The sequence below is a fragment of the Cervus elaphus genome, chromosome 9 (assembly GCF_910594005.1).
Source record: "Cervus elaphus chromosome 9, mCerEla1.1, whole genome shotgun sequence".
Lineage (NCBI taxonomy): Eukaryota > Metazoa > Chordata > Mammalia > Artiodactyla > Cervidae > Cervus > Cervus elaphus.
The window spans coordinates 5,301,032-5,316,817 of NC_057823.1; the positions used below are offsets into that span (position 1 = coordinate 5,301,032).

A 15,786-nucleotide genomic window follows, 5' to 3' on the forward strand; every position below is an offset into this window, starting at 1 on the left:
TCAGGATATGAAGCACCCAGGCCTGCAGAGCCCTGCCTCCCCTCCCCGCCCCGAGCCCAGAAGGCAGCCTGAGCCCACTGCGCTCTCGCCTTCACAAAACCACGTGGCTCTGTGTCCCAAGATAAAGACCCCCAGATGCTGTTTCTGGCTTCTCAGGTGACCATTGTGGAAAAAGCTGACTGCTCCAGCGTCCTGCCCAGCCCTCTGTCTATTAGCACTAAGAGCAAAATGACCTTTCTGTTCGCCAACCTGAAAGACCGTGAGTTCTTGGTTGAGAGGATCTCTGACTTCCTCCAGAAGATGCCATCCAAGCCGTCAGGAAGCAGCCGAGCAGAGAGGAAAGCCAGCATCGTGGACGCAGCCCCAGAGGTGAGCAGGTCCCCCAGAGCAGCGGGGTGGGGGTCAGGGGCAGAAGGAGAGCCCAGGTAGCTCTGCGGTGCCTGCCTGGGGCTTGGGTGGACAGGGCCCCTGCTTGGCGCTGCTGGAAAACCTCACCCAACCGCAGTCTCGGGTCCTGGCCACGCACACGGGGCTCGGGGTGTCAGACCTCTCTGTACCCCAAGACTCCCTCAAGTCGGCCTGCCTGCCTCTTACTCCACGTGAGAAGCCGCCTCTGCCTGGACCAGCCCCCTTCATCGCTGTCCCTCACGTGCGTCTCTGGCACTGGGAGCCACGCTGCTGAGGCCTGCCAGTTTGGGTTTTTTACCTGGCGTCTCTCCCTTCAGCCTCTGTTGCAGGGTCACCTGTCACTGCAGTCTCCTTACAGTACCAACAGCATTAATAATTCTTTAACATGAAATACTTGTGTTTACGGGCTTCCCTGGTGGCTCGCCTGCAATATGGGAGACGTGGGTTCGAATCCTGGGTTGGGAAGATCCCCTGGAGAAGGGAAAGGCTGCCCACCCCAGTATTCTGGCCTGGAGAACTCCATGGGCTGCACAGCCCACGGGGTCGCAGAGTCGGACGCGGCTGGGCGCCTTTCACGCTCATGTTACATTTCCCCAGATGCACGTGTTTTTTGCAATTTGATCAGACTTGAACTGAGGTGCGCATAGATCATTTATTTGTTGCAGTTGATTGCTGTAATCTCTTTACAGGTTTCTGCTCCTGTCTCTTTCTCCCTCTCCCTCTCTCTCTTTTCTCACAGTATTTTATTGAAGGAGTTGGTCGTTTGTGCTGTAGAGTATCTCACAGCCTGGTGTTTGCCGATTGCTTCCCCTGCAAGCATTTAACAGGTTCTTTAGTGCCCTGTTTCGTGCAAGTTGGTGGTTGGGTGGTAAGATCCAGCTCAACTTTTGATTTAATTGTTTATGTTGGTGTGAGGTGGGGAGCAGGCACTTGTAGGCAGGATTGAGGCGCTGTGTGCTTCCACCAAGAGGTGTACAATACCTGGTTATGTGCTGTTACCTGGTTATGTGCTGGTCATTGACAAGTATTGCCTAAGTAATGCCTTAGGTAACTCATTAGGATTGCAGTGGGAGCACTCTTAATTCTATCATTCCTTCTGATCATTAGCTGGAATACTTTTGTATAGAGAAACTTAGCCTCATCAGCTATTTGGTCACCCTGAGGCACAGTTCATATAGAAAAGGCAGAATAAATCCTTTATTTTTTTTATTCACCAGTTGTTAAAACAACAAGTTGGTTTTCTAGTATCCTCCAAATGTGACCAATTCAGTTTTTGTGTTTACTTTTTAGTATAATTATGAACTTACATATTTAAGCAACTTGATTCGTTTCAGCTCAGGACAGTTTTTATCCTCATTCTGTCTATGGCCAGGGGACGATTATTCAGGTGGCATAAGTCCTTTTGACATTACTGTAGCCTTGTTTGATCACTTCCTTCCTTCTTGGTGTAACAAGATGCCACAATGCTATTAGCAATCTAGATTTGTGAAAACACTAGAAGAGTCCATATAAAAACCCACCTGTCTGGCTGCTCCAGGAAAATCAGGAGCTCTGGCATTGCAGGGCCTACATTCCCACTAGGTAGCATTGGAGCCATAAATGTCCCACCCATTAATCAATGCTCAGTAAACTATTAAGTAGATAAAGAATGGATGGGGAGGGAACAGGCAGAATCAGTGCCTGTTGGAGAATTTAAGAAAGTTTCTTAGAGGAGGTTGGGCTTGATCTGTGACTTCAAAAAAATAGTGAGGTTGGTCTGGTGAAAAGGGATGTGAGCAGGAATGTTGAACTGCCTTTTCAAGACCCAGTGTGGAAGATGACAGGACCTGACCAGCCAGACCAAGCTTGGCCCCAGGGCCCCTTCTGAGCACCTGCCCTTCTTCATCCAGTATATTTTACTGCATTCTTGATAGGCATCAGACACTCCTCTAGGCACTAGAAATAGAGCTGATTAGACAAAATTCATGCCCTTTTAGAGCTTATATTCCAGTGAAAAAGACAAGTCAATAGGGAAATAAACATTAAATACGTTAGGTGGCAGTAAGGGCCATGGAAAAAATAAAACAGGATAAAAGGATGAGGATTGCCAGGGGGCAGGAGGACTCTGATCAAGTGGTACTCGGAGGAAGTAAGGGACCAGCCCGGAAGTATCTGGGGAAAGGGCCGCTGAGAGGAGTGCAGACAGGGCTCAGGTAGTGAGATGGGAGAGGGAGTGGGAAGCCAGAGCATATAGAGCCCGTAGGCCTTTGTAAGCACTCAGCCGTGACTCTGAGCCAGTGGAGAGTCTGGTCTGGAGAAGGGTCGTGGTCTGTTTGTGTTGTAGCAGAGCTGCTCTGGCTGCATGTTGAGAATGGAATCCAGGTGCAGCCGTCAGTACGGTAGCCCCAGATGGCTGTTGAGCACTTGAACGGCAACCAGCCCATACTGGAATGTGCTCCAAGCATAAACTGCCCACCAGAGGTAGGAGATTCAGGAAAAAAAGAGGAGAGTGCAATAGAGAGAGAGAAAACGGTCAACAGACGTGAGAAACAACTGAAGCAAAGAAGATCCAATGTCTGTGTGACACAGCTCCCTAAAAAAGGAAAAGAAAGCCACGGAATGACAGCTGAGAGAAACCGCGATTCACGACAAGCTTTCTGAATATAAAAGAAAACTTAAACCTGCCTGGTAGAAAGGCGTCTTGTACATCTGGAAAATCAATATGAAATAGTATGTAATATGTACACACTGAGATAAAATCTAGTAAAACTATGGAACTCTAAAGATTAAAAAATTCTTCTGGACAACCAGTCAAGAAACACCAAGTCACTTATGAAGGAATGAAAATCAGAGAGACATCAGACATTTTCATAGCAACATTTTGTACAAATAGAGCAACATTTTAAAAATATACAGTAAAAAATGCTGTGGTCCCAGGATTTTCTATCTGGGAAGCTGACACTCAGGTATCAAGACCACAAGCCATCAGGAACATGCAGGAAGTCAGGGAAGCCATCATGTTTTGATGAGTCTACTAGTGAACAACCTCAGACAACCGAGAAGCAACCAGAGAGGCTTTGGCAGGCGGCCTGGTGGGAGCATTGAGTGTATATATGAGGCGTAGATACAAAACGAGGAACCGGTAACAAACGCGTGTGATTTTATATGCTCTGACAGCACAGAGCATGAGGAAAATGCGACATCAGGAAGTGTGGAAAGCAGAATAAGCTCACTGACTGCCTTTTTAAGAACAGAAGTCTGTCACTCTAAATTATGTGTCAGCAGGGAAAAGGATGGGGCGGGCAGAAACGGAGCTACTGGCCAATTTCATATTGTCCCTAGGAGGCAGCCCAGTGTCTAAAAAGAGGGGACCCAGGGTATTAGATAAAGACATCATTAAGATGAAGGTAATTGTTAGAAGATAAACGTACACTTTCTGACACTTTAAGTTGATGAAGAGGGAAAGGTACAGTGAATTCAGTCAACTCTTGCCAGAAACTTTGTAGAAAGGCCAGCTGAGACTCACATGGGTGCCTTCAGGGACTGACTTTGCAATCAGAGTATGATGTATATGCTCTAAAGTACATGGATCCTAAGGGCACAGCTTGGTACACATTCACAGAGTGGACACAACATGTGAGCACCATCCGGATGAAGAATGAGGAGGGCTTGCAGGGACACCAGCATGATTTCTGTACTGATGGTAATGAATCCAGTGGAGAGGGGTTATCTTTTACACATGCTGGAAGACGCTCTTAGAGGCAAGAGCGCTGGGATCTTGGGCTCAAGTGGAGGGAGAGTTGGGCCTGGCATGCACAGCCTCCGGTGTGGGAGGGTGGGCCAGCGGGAGTGACTGTGGATGGCTGACAAATTGCTCATGCTTCTGCGTGCTCAGATAAATAGTTGGCTGTAGAAGCGAGGAAGGCAGGTGGTTTGCAAGGTTGGCGCTGGAAGAACGGGTAAGACAGTTACTGAGGGGAAGGAGAGAGAGACTGGATTAGGAAAACCCAGGATTCCCAGGCGTGGGCCTGGGCTCACCATCACCCCGGGAACCTGTCTGTCATGAGGGATGGTTATCGCTGAGCTCACATCCTTGAGTCAGTCTCCTTACCAGCACTGAGGTTTCTGATTCTCTGCAGCGTTCTGTGGCCTGAAAGTTCGTCTGTGTCCTTGTCTCTGCTGAGATCCTCGGGCCAGAAGCAGAAATCTCTGCATCAGGATGCTTTCAGTCTAGGGTCTTGCCCCTGGATTCAGACAGTTTGTCTTGAAAATGTCTTTGTAGTTGATCTAAAATCCACTTTGAAAATACCAGCCATGGGCAGAAGGACAGACCATGGATGTGAAAGAAAGAAGAAAGTGAAAGCCGCTCAGTCGCGTCCGACTCCTTGGGACCCCATGGGCACAGTCCGTGGGATTCTCTAGACCAGAATACTGGAGTGGGCAGCCTTTCCCTTCCCCGGGGGATCTTCCCATGGATGTGAACCTAGCAGAATTTTCTCTCCTTTCTTCCTTTCTGTTAAAAACAATTCTACTGAGGTAAGCTTGACGTGCGTATTGAAAGAGTACAATTTAATGAGTTTAGAATATGTTCCCTGCGAAGCAGTCACTGCTGTGGTTCTTGTGTAGGGAGCATCCCGTACCCCTGCTGCATGCCAGATGGACCACGGCCGGGGGGTCAGAGCCGATGAGCACAAGGGCAGAAACCCAGCTCCGACCAAAGCATGCGGAGCTCCCTGGCCGCACGCTCAGCGGCCTGTCAGCAGAGCTGGACTGTCTCTACTAGACGCAGCTTTCAGCCAGGAGGTTGTTATCCCCAGTTATGTGTGACCCCAGGATGGCGGCCCCGCCCTCTGCATCCTCCTTGGCTTGTCCTGACTTTGCCCGCAAAGTGACTGACATAGTACCCCCGAGCCCAGGGGGCGGGAAACACTAATTAGCTTGTGGCCATCACCCCAGGCTTCAGTGGATTCCACAAAGTGTGGGGCCAAGAGTAGAGAGAGATGTGCTGTATCCCCCCAACAGTGGGGAGCCTCTGCGGCAGCAGAAGTGGATTCAGGGGAGCCAGTGACTGGTGTCCATCCAAGAGTGGTGTTCCTGCTGGTGGGCACCCGGGGAGGGGGCTGAGGGGAGCAGAAAGTGCAGGCTCTGGCTCTGGCCTACCTGACCCTGGGCCCTGGAGCAAGCTCCCCACACAGACCATCGCCTATGACCATGCGCTCACCTTGCAGTCGGGGGCCTGTGGGTGGAACCCAGGCCACAAGCAGGGGACAGAAGTCTGTTGTCATCTACGCTGTACTTGAAGGGTCCTAAGAACTTACTCTCTAGTCCTGCTGGGTGGGGCCTGGGGGCCGCAATTCCAGAAAGCCAGGGAAGAACCCTGAATATCGGGGCTTCCTTCTGGACCATTGTCCCTGGTGCCCCTCTTTTTTTCTCCCAGCCCCAAATGCTCCCCAGGATATTCCCAGAACCCCCCAGGATCCGTTTCTCTTGCTGTTGGCTGGATTCCCCCTGGGGAAGGGCCTATGGCCCTACCAGGGACCTGTTGCCCGTTAGAGATGGCCCATGGGCAGGGACTCCCCACACACACCTGGTTCTAGGTCTGTGTCTTTCATCTCCACCTCCCGGAGCCCCAGCAGCCTCGTCAGAAACGTGGCAGACTGCTAAGGAGAGCCCGGTGTCCCAGAGGGGGCCCTGGGGCTCTCTCCTGACACCTCCCCCCCGAGCCGGTCACTGTGGCCAGGGGCCTCATGGGGCTTGAGGCCCAAGGACAGCCTCTCTCCAGGGGTCGGCAGGGTCTGCACCCCGAGGCTGGAGCAGGAGCAGGTGTTGCGCATCAAGCCCTTGTCGGGGACACAGTTCAGCAGAACTCTCCTGGGGTCGTCTTCTCTCCTGGCCCTGAGCTCACGGAGAGAGAGTCTGACGGCCGGGCCCCAGAGCCTGGCCCTGGTGCCGGAGGGCAGTGAGGGGGCAGGGCTGGGCGGCCTTGTGACCTCCTGCTCTTCCGAGCATGCCTCCCCACTCAGTGCCTGCCCTCCTGTGTTCTGTTTCCCAGCCTTCCCCAGCGCCCCAGGAGCTGTCAGAACAGCCTGCCAGCCCGACCTCACCCCTCGGTGGCCTCCAAGGGGGCCGTGCACAGGAGGCGCCAACCGCCTCCCAGGGGCTGCTCAAACTCTTCCAGAGAAATACGCCCATGGAGGACCTGGGCGCCAAGGGGGTAAGCCCAGGCGGGGAGCCCCACCGCTGTGCAGGCCCGGGCGTTGTGGGGGGGGGGGTTGTCTGCAGCCCTCAGGTGGCCCTGCGCAGTGCCCGGGAACATCCTGCCTGACCGGTCAGCGTGGGCTTCCATCCGCCCACGGGGTCCCAGGGACGCCGAGGGCAGTGCCGTGCGTAGCACCACCCCAGCCCTCGGAGGAGGGGCGGAGGTGGCACTGCAGACCCCCTGTTTGCTGCTCCCCCAGGCCAAGGAGAAGATGAAAGAGGAGTCGTGGAACATCCACTTCTTCGAGTTCGGGCGCGGCATGTGCATGTACCGCACAGCGAGAACGCGGGAGCTGGTGCTGAAGGGCATCCCAGAGCGCCTCCGCGGGGAGCTCTGGCTCCTCTTCTCCGGTGAGCCGCCCTGCCTCGCAGCCCCACACCCCGCCTCCACGCAGGGGCCCCCACACCCCGCCTCCACGCAGGGGCCCCGCCCACCCCAGCCGGTCTTTGAATGGGCAGGCAGGGAATGACTCCTTTAGAGGGCAGGAATGGGGCCCTCGGCCATGATGTGTGCCAGGAAGGGCATGCCTTCCCACCGGCCGTGGGAGGGGATCCGGCCTCCTGACACCTCCTCTCCACGGGCAGGCTCCGACAGCATTCACAGTCTTGGCCGACTGAATGCTTTCAGGAGCACGAGTCAGCCATTTGAAACGTGGTTGGGTGGCTCTTCTCAGAGGCAGTCATGGGGGAAGCTCTGCCTGGCACCCAAGGGCCCCCGCCCTTCTGCAGTACACTGATGTCTCCACCCTGCTCTGTTCCTGCCCTCAAAGTCCCAGGCGGGGAGGAGGCAGCGGCCAGCTGTCGGCTGTGTCTTCACAGGGGCCTGGAATGAGATGGTGACTCACCCCGGCTACTATGCCGAGCTGGTGGAGAAGTCCATGGGCAGGTACAGCCTGGCCACAGAGGAGATCGAGCGAGACCTCCACCGCTCGATGCCCGAGCACCCTGCCTTCCAGAATGAGCTCGGGATCGCGGCCCTCCGCAGGGTGCTGACCGCCTACGCTTTCCGGAACCCCACCATCGGCTACTGCCAGGTACGGGGCTTAGCAGGGGCCAGCTGCATGTGGTCCTGGCCTGAGTGATGGCCTCAGACACTTGCAGCTGTGCCTTAGCCCCCCAGGAAATCCTGATCTCAGAAAAAGATGAAATTAGGAAGAGTGTTTACCTCTCCTGGCATCCTCATGCTGTCTGTTAGGCTGTCTTCTGTGTGCTTCTGGTCTGGGTCCTGAAGGTGTTGGATTGTTTCCTGTGTGTGTGTGTTATACAATAACATAAAGCTTACCATCTTAATCACCTGAAGTGTACAGTTCAGTGGCCCTAGGTATATCATTGTACAACTGTCACCTCTCTCCATCTCCAAAATTCTTTTTCATCTTGCAGACTGGAACTTGTACCCGTTAAATAACTCCCCTGGTTATCCCTGGAAGCCACCATTATCCTTTCTGACTCTTGATTTTAAATGTTTAAGTACCTCATATAAGCATCATACAATATTGTCTTTTTGTGACTGGCTTATGTTCTCGAGTCTCATCTATGTTCCAGCATGTGTCAAAATCTCCTTCCTTTTTAAGGCTAGAGAATTCCACTGTATGTGCAGGCTGTGCTTCTCCGTTCATCCTGTGAGGCCACTTGGAGTGCTTCCACCTTTTGGCTGTTCAGTGAATAGCACTGCTGTAAGCATAGGTGTGTGAGATCTGTCCCAAACCCTGCTTTCAGGTCTTTGGAGCATATACCCAGAAGTGGAATTGCTAGCTTATGTATTTAATTTTGTGAGGGTTTGTCATAGCATTTTCCATAGGAGCTGCACCGTCTTTCTTACCCACAGTGGACAAGAGTTCTGGTTGTTCCCCACCTTCACCAGCACCGGTTATTTTTTTTTTATAGTAGCCATCCTGATGGCATGAAGTGGCATCTCAGTGCAGTTTTTTTTTAGTTGAAGGATAATTGCTTTACCATGCTGTGTTGCTTTCTGCCACACTACATAAATCGGTCATAATCACATGTATGTATTCCCTCCCTCTTGAGCCTCCCTGCCCCCTCCCATCCCATCCCCTAGGCCATCACAGAGCACCAAGCTGAGCTCCCTGTGTCCTATAGCAGCTTCTCGCTGGTTATGTTTTACACACATACACACGAAGGAATGTGCACATGTCAATGCTACTTGCTCAATTCTTCCTCCCCGTTCCTCCCCCCACAGTGTCCACAAGTCCATTTTGTATATCTTCATTGCAGTTTTGATTTGGGTTTCCAGGGGGATTTGATTTCAAATCTAGTGGGCATCTTCCTGGCCAGGTCAGATGGCTTTCTGTTTCCCTGAATCAGTGGTTTCAGAGAAACCACCTGCTGTAGGACCAGTGTCCTGCAGGACATACTGCCAGTGCATGGAAACTGAGTGTGGTGGCTCTAAATCATTTTTAAGATAACTGGCCACCACTGAAGCTTCCTCTTACGAGCCTGGCTAGCAGCTCAGGCTGAATGTGGTCACTGCTGCAGTCACGGCCTCCCTGCAGCTGTGTGGCCATGGCACGCAGCTCGTTCACATGTCCTCCCGGCTCTGTACTGACAAGCACCTGTGCAGAGAAGACCCTCACCTTCACAGGGGTCCAGGTGCCTGCTGGCCCAGTGAGGGGCTTGGCTGACCATTTGGTCACACTGACTTCCTGCAAATTGCCTTTTGGCAAGTGGCCTAGAGTTGGGCGGGACAGTTTGTTGCTTTCAGGCTTGCTGGTTGGGAAGGGAGAGCTCTGTAAGCCCCCCTAACTCTCCCTGTGCCCACAGGCCATGAACATCGTCACCTCGGTGCTCCTGCTCTATGGCAGCGAGGAGGAGGCCTTCTGGCTGCTGGTGGCCCTCTGCGAGCGCATGCTACCCGACTACTACAACACCAGGGTGGTGGGTGAGTGCCCACGGCTGGCCGCTCCCTGTGGGGGCGGCACCCCGCCCACAGCTGGGCTCCCGGAGGCCTCGCAGCCTCGCCACCGGCCGTCGTGTCTCCTGCTCCGTAGGTTAGGAAGCTGCAGAATCTTCACACAGCTAGAAGGTGGAAAGCCAAACTCAGGCCCCAGCCGCCCCTCCCAGACTTTGTGCGGATTCCCTAGGAGCTGCTGGAAGTGAGAGAAGTAGTTAGCTTGGGGCCTACATTCACATCCAGCTAACTCTCGTTACATGTTTTTATTGCAGAAAATTTCCAAAATCATAACTAGAGCATACAGTATATACCCCCATGTTGACTGTTATGAAGGGTAGAATCTGTGATCTTGTAAATATATTTAATTACATATGTAATTAAATCTGTTATTCTAAAATGTCCTTCCTGTACTGTTTTAGTGGGTTTCCACTCTTGGGGTCCTTCAGAATTGCCTCTGTTCACCAGCTTCAGGTCAGGACACACATAAGCTACTCAGGTCACTGTTTACTTCTGACATCCTAGAGAGAAATGAGTATTTCCCAAAAAGAAAATCCAAGTAAAGTGGAAGAAATCTTTTCTTTTCACACAATGGTTTGGAAGCAGTAGAAAGGAAACGTACAGGATTTTTTCCCTTCTTCCTTTCTCCACCCCACCTGCCCCCTTCCAGCCCTCAGTTGTGAGCAGAGCTGGCCAGGGACCAGGGGGGCTTCCTGTACCTCAGACCCCAGGGTCCCACATGAGGGCCTGCCTGAGCCAGGAACGTGAGCTCACTATTCAGACTCCTTTGTCCTCTCCCTAGGGGCCCTGGTGGACCAAGGCATCTTCGAAGAGCTCACAAGAGACTTCCTGCCCCAGCTCTCCAAAAAGATGCAGGACCTGGGTGTGATCTCCAGCATCTCTCTCTCCTGGTTCCTGACCCTCTTCCTCAGTGTCATGCCCTTCGAGAGCGCGGTGGTCATCGTGGACTGCTTCTTCTATGAGGGCATCAAGGTGATCCTGCAGGTGGCCTTGGCCATCCTGGATGCCAACATGGAGCAGCTGCTGGGCTGTGGCGACGAAGGCGAGGCCATGACCGTCCTGGGCAGGTGACCGTGCCAGCCTCCCTCCTGTCGGGGAGCCCGCCAGTGCACCCTGGACCGCAGGACCAGCCCCTCTGCAGCCCTGGGGACACTCCAGAGGCCAGAGAGGGGCTCCTTTCTGGAGAAGACAGGACCGCACTGGAGCAGTCATTCCTTGGGAGAAGCAGTAGTTAGAGGGTGAAACAGCGGCGGGCCAGAGCTCACTGCACTGGAGGGCTTGCTGGGCGGGAGGCAGGTGGAACTAGGCCGAGCCTCCCATCTCCAGCAGAGGCTGGGTGTCTGCTATTCCTGCAGAGCAGTCCTGGTGCGCCTTCCCTGGCTCAGGAGCATCAGTCTCTCCAGGTCACCTAGACAGGGAGCCCGTGCCGGGCCTGCTGTAGCTGCTGATGAGCCGATCTCCCGCGAGGCACATCTGGGGCCCAGGTCATCCTGGCTGCAGCCTCCTCCCTCGGTGCCCACGTCCCATCCTCACAGACTCCCTCGGGGATCCCGCCCCTTCCCTCAGTCCCCACAGCCTCAGGGCTGGCCCCTGACAGCCCTGCCCGGGCCCCTGTGCCCACGTCGTAACAGTTGGCTCTGCACCAGTTTCTCTCACCAGCATCCCAACAGGGCTCTTCCTGATCAGAATCTGACTCTGTTCCTCCCCTGGGACGTGCAGATTCCCTGTGCCCCGGGGGATTTCTGGGCAAAGGATGCCCAAGTCCCTGGCCGACCTTCAAGCCCTTCACACTCAGGTGCTCTTCTGGGGCCTCCCTCGGGCCCAGGCTCTGGGCTCCCGTATGCATGTATCTGCTCAGCCTGGAGCGCTCCCAGCCCCCCAGGACTGCTGGGGGCCCCGTCAGCTGCATGCTGAGCCGGCCCAGGTGCGACTGGGAGCCTGCAAGGGTCCCAGGCTGGCAGAGCAGTGGCTGCCCTGATGTGGGCCATGCCGGCTCTCTGTTCTGAGCCCGGAAGACAGGCAGCCCGTGGGCAGAGTCGGCAAGTGGTCTCCATGCCCCTCGCCCACACCAGACAGAGACGGGGCCCTTCCCCCAGGCAGGGCCTGAGCAGGATCAGGGCTGGGGCCAGTGGGTGTGGGGGACCACCACTTTCTCCCAGCTGAGTGTCAGGCCCAGCCAGAGGGTCTGGAAGGGTGTGAGGTCCCAGCCGGGCTGGGACTTCTGGAGTCAGGCCCGGTCCCGAGGCTGTGCTCCTCGACAGGGCTCCTCCCTCACCCTCCTCCTGGAGCACTCCTTTGGTCTCTGATTCTTCCTGGCCAGGGCAGGGAGTCCTCACATCCCCAGGGACCCACCAGATGGAGGGAGGATGTCATCCCTCCAACTGGGACACAGTTTTCTTCTGCTGTAGTAGGGTCTGGAGTCATAAAGGGTCCCCACTCGTGGGACTCTGGTGGCCAGCCTAGCTTTCTCAGAATTAAGTGCTCCAGCCTTTTAGGGGGGAGGCCTTCTCCCATTGCCTCCAGGGGGCACCCCTGATTTGCCAGGGCACCTGCCAGGGCATGCCTGTCTCTGCAGTGACTCATCTTTCGCCCTGCTGGAGGGTGCCCGGCCCTCAGCATGCTCACTCGTTGAGAGTGTAGGCAGATTAAGTCTCCACCTCATTCAGCTGTGGGTGAGACATCCTGTCACCTGTGTGGGATCTAGACTTCTGTCCTTCAATCCTTACAGATACCTGGATAATGTGGTCAATAAGCAGAGTGTCTCTCCTCCTATCCCACACCTCCATGCCCTGCTGACCAGTGGAGATGACCCTCCTGAAGAGGTGGACATCTTTGACCTCCTGAAGGTGTCATATGAGGTCAGCACTCACCAGGGCTGTTTGGCCAGACCGCTTCACTGGGCTGTGGGTGCAGGTGGCCATGGAGGGTGGCTCTTTTCTGCTCTGTGCTTCCACCTGATCTCACTGAATCACCTCTGACTGGTAGAAATTCAGCAGCCTGAGGGCGGAGGACATTGAACAGATGCGGTTTAAACAGAGGCTTAAAGTGATCCAGTCCTTGGAGGATACAGCCAAGAGGAGCGTGGTATGGATGGACCTGGGCTCTCGTGGCCCTGGGGTGCGAGCTGGAGCTGGGTTGGGACGGGGACTAAGGGGACTGCATCTGCCGAGCCACCCCAGGCTGCCCTGAGAAGCGGGGTGCAGGGCCCCCCAGCACAGTCATGTGTGGGGCTAGGATGCAGAAGGGAAGGTGAAGATTTAGGGATGTGGGGAGAGGGCTGGTCACTGTTTTCTGTTGCGGATTGGTCACAGGGAAGCCTCTCTGGCCTTGATGCCTGAAGGCCAAGCACAAGCCCATTCTGGACTGAGCCCTCCAGCTTGGCTTTACACCCTGCCCCTGGGTACTGACAGCCCCTCAGCCCCTGTCCACTCAGCCTGCTGACCTTGCTGTCAGATTTTGTCCTCTTGTCCCTGTAGGACGAAATCACTGGGAAGTTCTAAGTTATGTTCCATAGAGCTTTGCCAGGGCCTTTCTAGGAATCCAGAGGCAGTTTCTAGACCAGCACCCCTCGCCCCGCGTCCCTGACTGGGTGTTTGGAACAAAAAGGCCCCCCAGCTGGCAACACCGGAAGGGCAGTTGGTGCCACATGGGGATTCCCTCAAAGAGCAAGACCTCGAGAATTCATTATTACATCTTGCGTCTCTCTCCTTCCAGGTCCGAGCTATACCTGGGGACATTGGTTTCTCAATTGAAGAACTGGAGGACCTTTACATGGTGTTTAAGGTGACAGCCAAGAGCAAGGGAGGACCAGTACCCCATCCTAGTCCCCTAAATTCATCCTCTGTGCAGCAGCCTCCTGCCAGAAGAGATGTAAAACATTTAAAAACATCCTCAGATGCAGTTATTACCAAGTTCACATGGTAGAATTTAATCCTTTCCAGAGTTTAGGCAAGATACTCTTTTAAGTAACTGAAAATTTGCTGCAGTCAGCTTATATAAGAGGGAATGCGTTGGTTCATGAAACTGAAAAGTCTAGGAATGTACAGCTTCAGACATGGCCCGATCTAGGTGTTCCAACATCTTGTCAAGCTCCACTATCTCAGATATCATGTGGACTGCTCTTCCTACAAAGAGTAGGACTGTAGTCCACAGCCTCCAGGGTCATCCTTGCCGTAACCCCATGAAAAGAGAATTTTTCCTTCCAGGTGGTTTTAACAAAAAGCCTAGGGTTGATTGCTGGAGTGGCTCAAGTTAGGTGCTGTGGCTACAGGACACTGCTTGCTGCTGACCCCAGGCTGGGCTGCATGCACACCCCATGGCCTGGGTTGGGACCAGAGGGGCTCTCCAGGAAAAGTTCAGGTGCTGGTAACAGAAGAACAGGAAAGGATGTGAAGAACAAGCAGAAACAGCCGTGTCTGCACTGCCTGCCTGCTCTCACTGTTGGGTCCCATCTGCCCTTCCAGCTACCCGGGGTTCAGCCCCCTGGGGAACCGCCCTGGGTCGGTCTGGGTCAGAGTGGTCCAGCCAGTGTCCCGCTGTGCCTGGGGGTCCTCGGGCCCTGTCTCGGTGCCCGTGGCCCTAAACAAGGGGGTGCCGGTGCCGGTGCCGGAGGCTCCGTGAGATGCTGTGTCTAGCCCAGCACTCACTGCGCAGGAGGCTGCAGACTTGGATGGGAGGGTGAACGACCAGTCAGCCTGGTGACCCTAAGCAGGGCCCAGGAGGCCAGGCTGTCTCACCGGGCTCTGCCCCCTGCAGGCCAAGCACCTCGCAAGCCAGTACTGGGGGAGCAGCCACCCCTCCGCCGTGCGTCGGGACCCCAGCCTGCCCTACCTGGAGCAGTACCGCATTGACGCCCACCAGTTCCGGGAACTCTTCGCCAGCCTGACGCCCTGGGCCTGTGGCGCCCACACAGCTGTGCTGGCAGGGCGGATATTTCGGCTCCTGGATGAAAATAAGGACTCGCTGATCAACTTCAAGGAGTTTGTGACGGGGATGAGTGAGTGGCTCTAGGGCCTGCAGGGACTCTTCCCTTCCCTTGCCCTTTCTGAGGAAACCCAGGTCCCAGTCCCAGCCAGCCTCCCCACCATAGCGAGCCTAGGGCAGCCTGGAGCCCTTAACCCTTGATGAAGGAGGGCAGTTTTCCCACGGAGACACGTGATGGGAGCCCCCCCCCCTTCAGTTTGCTGCTGAAGGCTGGGTCTGCAGGCCCCCGAGAAGGAGAAGGCCTGAGGCTGGGTGCTCACCCCTGGGGCCTCTCCAGGGAGAGAGTCGGACGTGAGGAGGGGCCCGCTGGAACCGCCTGGAGGAGGACGCGAATGTGGCCTGGCCGCGGGACTCTTGTGCCCTCCTGCCAGCCTGCCTCCTTGCTGGCCTTTCCCCACAGGTGGGATGTACCACAGGGACCTGACGGAGAAGCTCAAGTTTCTCTACAAGCTGCACTTGCCTCCAGGTGAGCGCCGCCTCTCCCACTCCCCAGCAAGGGCTCTCCAGAGTGCAGAGCCGGAGCTGCGGCCTTCCCAGGCACAGGCCTCTGTGGGCAGCTGGGCTCCTCATCCTGGCAGCGCAGAGCAGCCAGCGGATGGGGCTGAGGCCAGGTCAGTCTCCATCTGAGAGCGGGGCCGGGCCCTGTGTGGCCTACAGGGGACGTGTGGGTGTCTCAGGGCTCCACGCGTGGGCAGAGGCCCAGACGCAGCACCAGGCCCCTCCATGGACCCCTGTGAGGGGGTGGCCACAGCAGTGGAGACTCAGGCTTGCGTCTTAGTTCATTGGCTGGTCCTTAAATCTGTCAAGGGCTCCCGTCTGTCACCAGAGGGGCAGCCTGGGGGCGCCACCGAGGCCCAGGGAAGGCTGAGGAGCCTGTGTGGCTCTGCTCTGCCTTCTCTCGCAGTGCGGGGCCCGCTGGGACACGGACAGTGGGTGGTCTGCAGCTGCTGGTCCCAAAGCAGGGGGTCTTGCTGTGTCAGCCTAGCTCACTCTGCTCAGCAGAGATGCCCACTCAGAATGCTCCAAGGGCCGGGGGTGGGCTTCCGTATTTTCACAGAGGGAGCTGACACTGGGGCAGGCGGAAGTTCTGGCCCCAGGGGTCCTGCGCTGGGGTAGAGCTGTCCTGGGCTCCTGCTGTTGCTCATGACCCTGCCCTCCCAGGGAGTCAGTAGCTGCCTCAGAGTTGGCCGGAGTAATTTTTCATCCCAGAGACCTGACTGACCGGGGGCAGG

The 15,786-nt window shown here is 55.4% G+C and overlaps 1 protein-coding gene across 7 annotated transcripts in view; it reads left to right on the forward strand.

Annotated features, from left to right (window-relative positions):
- The window catches only part of TBC1D9B (TBC1 domain family member 9B), a 41,117-nt gene that overhangs the window by 18,799 nt on the left and 6,532 nt on the right, over window positions 1–15,786 (forward strand). For all 7 annotated transcript variants that reach the window (XM_043910682.1, XM_043910683.1, XM_043910686.1 and 4 more), the window contains 11 exons: window positions 157–369; window positions 6,440–6,601; window positions 6,846–6,996; window positions 7,465–7,679; window positions 9,424–9,541; window positions 10,353–10,638; window positions 12,300–12,429; window positions 12,557–12,655; window positions 13,286–13,354; window positions 14,327–14,567; window positions 14,955–15,020. In XM_043910682.1, the coding sequence (XP_043766617.1) occupies window positions 157–369; window positions 6,440–6,601; window positions 6,846–6,996; window positions 7,465–7,679; window positions 9,424–9,541; window positions 10,353–10,638; window positions 12,300–12,429; window positions 12,557–12,655; window positions 13,286–13,354; window positions 14,327–14,567; window positions 14,955–15,020 (1,750 nt within the window). The remainder of the gene's footprint in view (window positions 1–156; window positions 370–6,439; window positions 6,602–6,845; window positions 6,997–7,464; window positions 7,680–9,423; window positions 9,542–10,352; window positions 10,639–12,299; window positions 12,430–12,556; window positions 12,656–13,285; window positions 13,355–14,326; window positions 14,568–14,954; window positions 15,021–15,786) is intronic.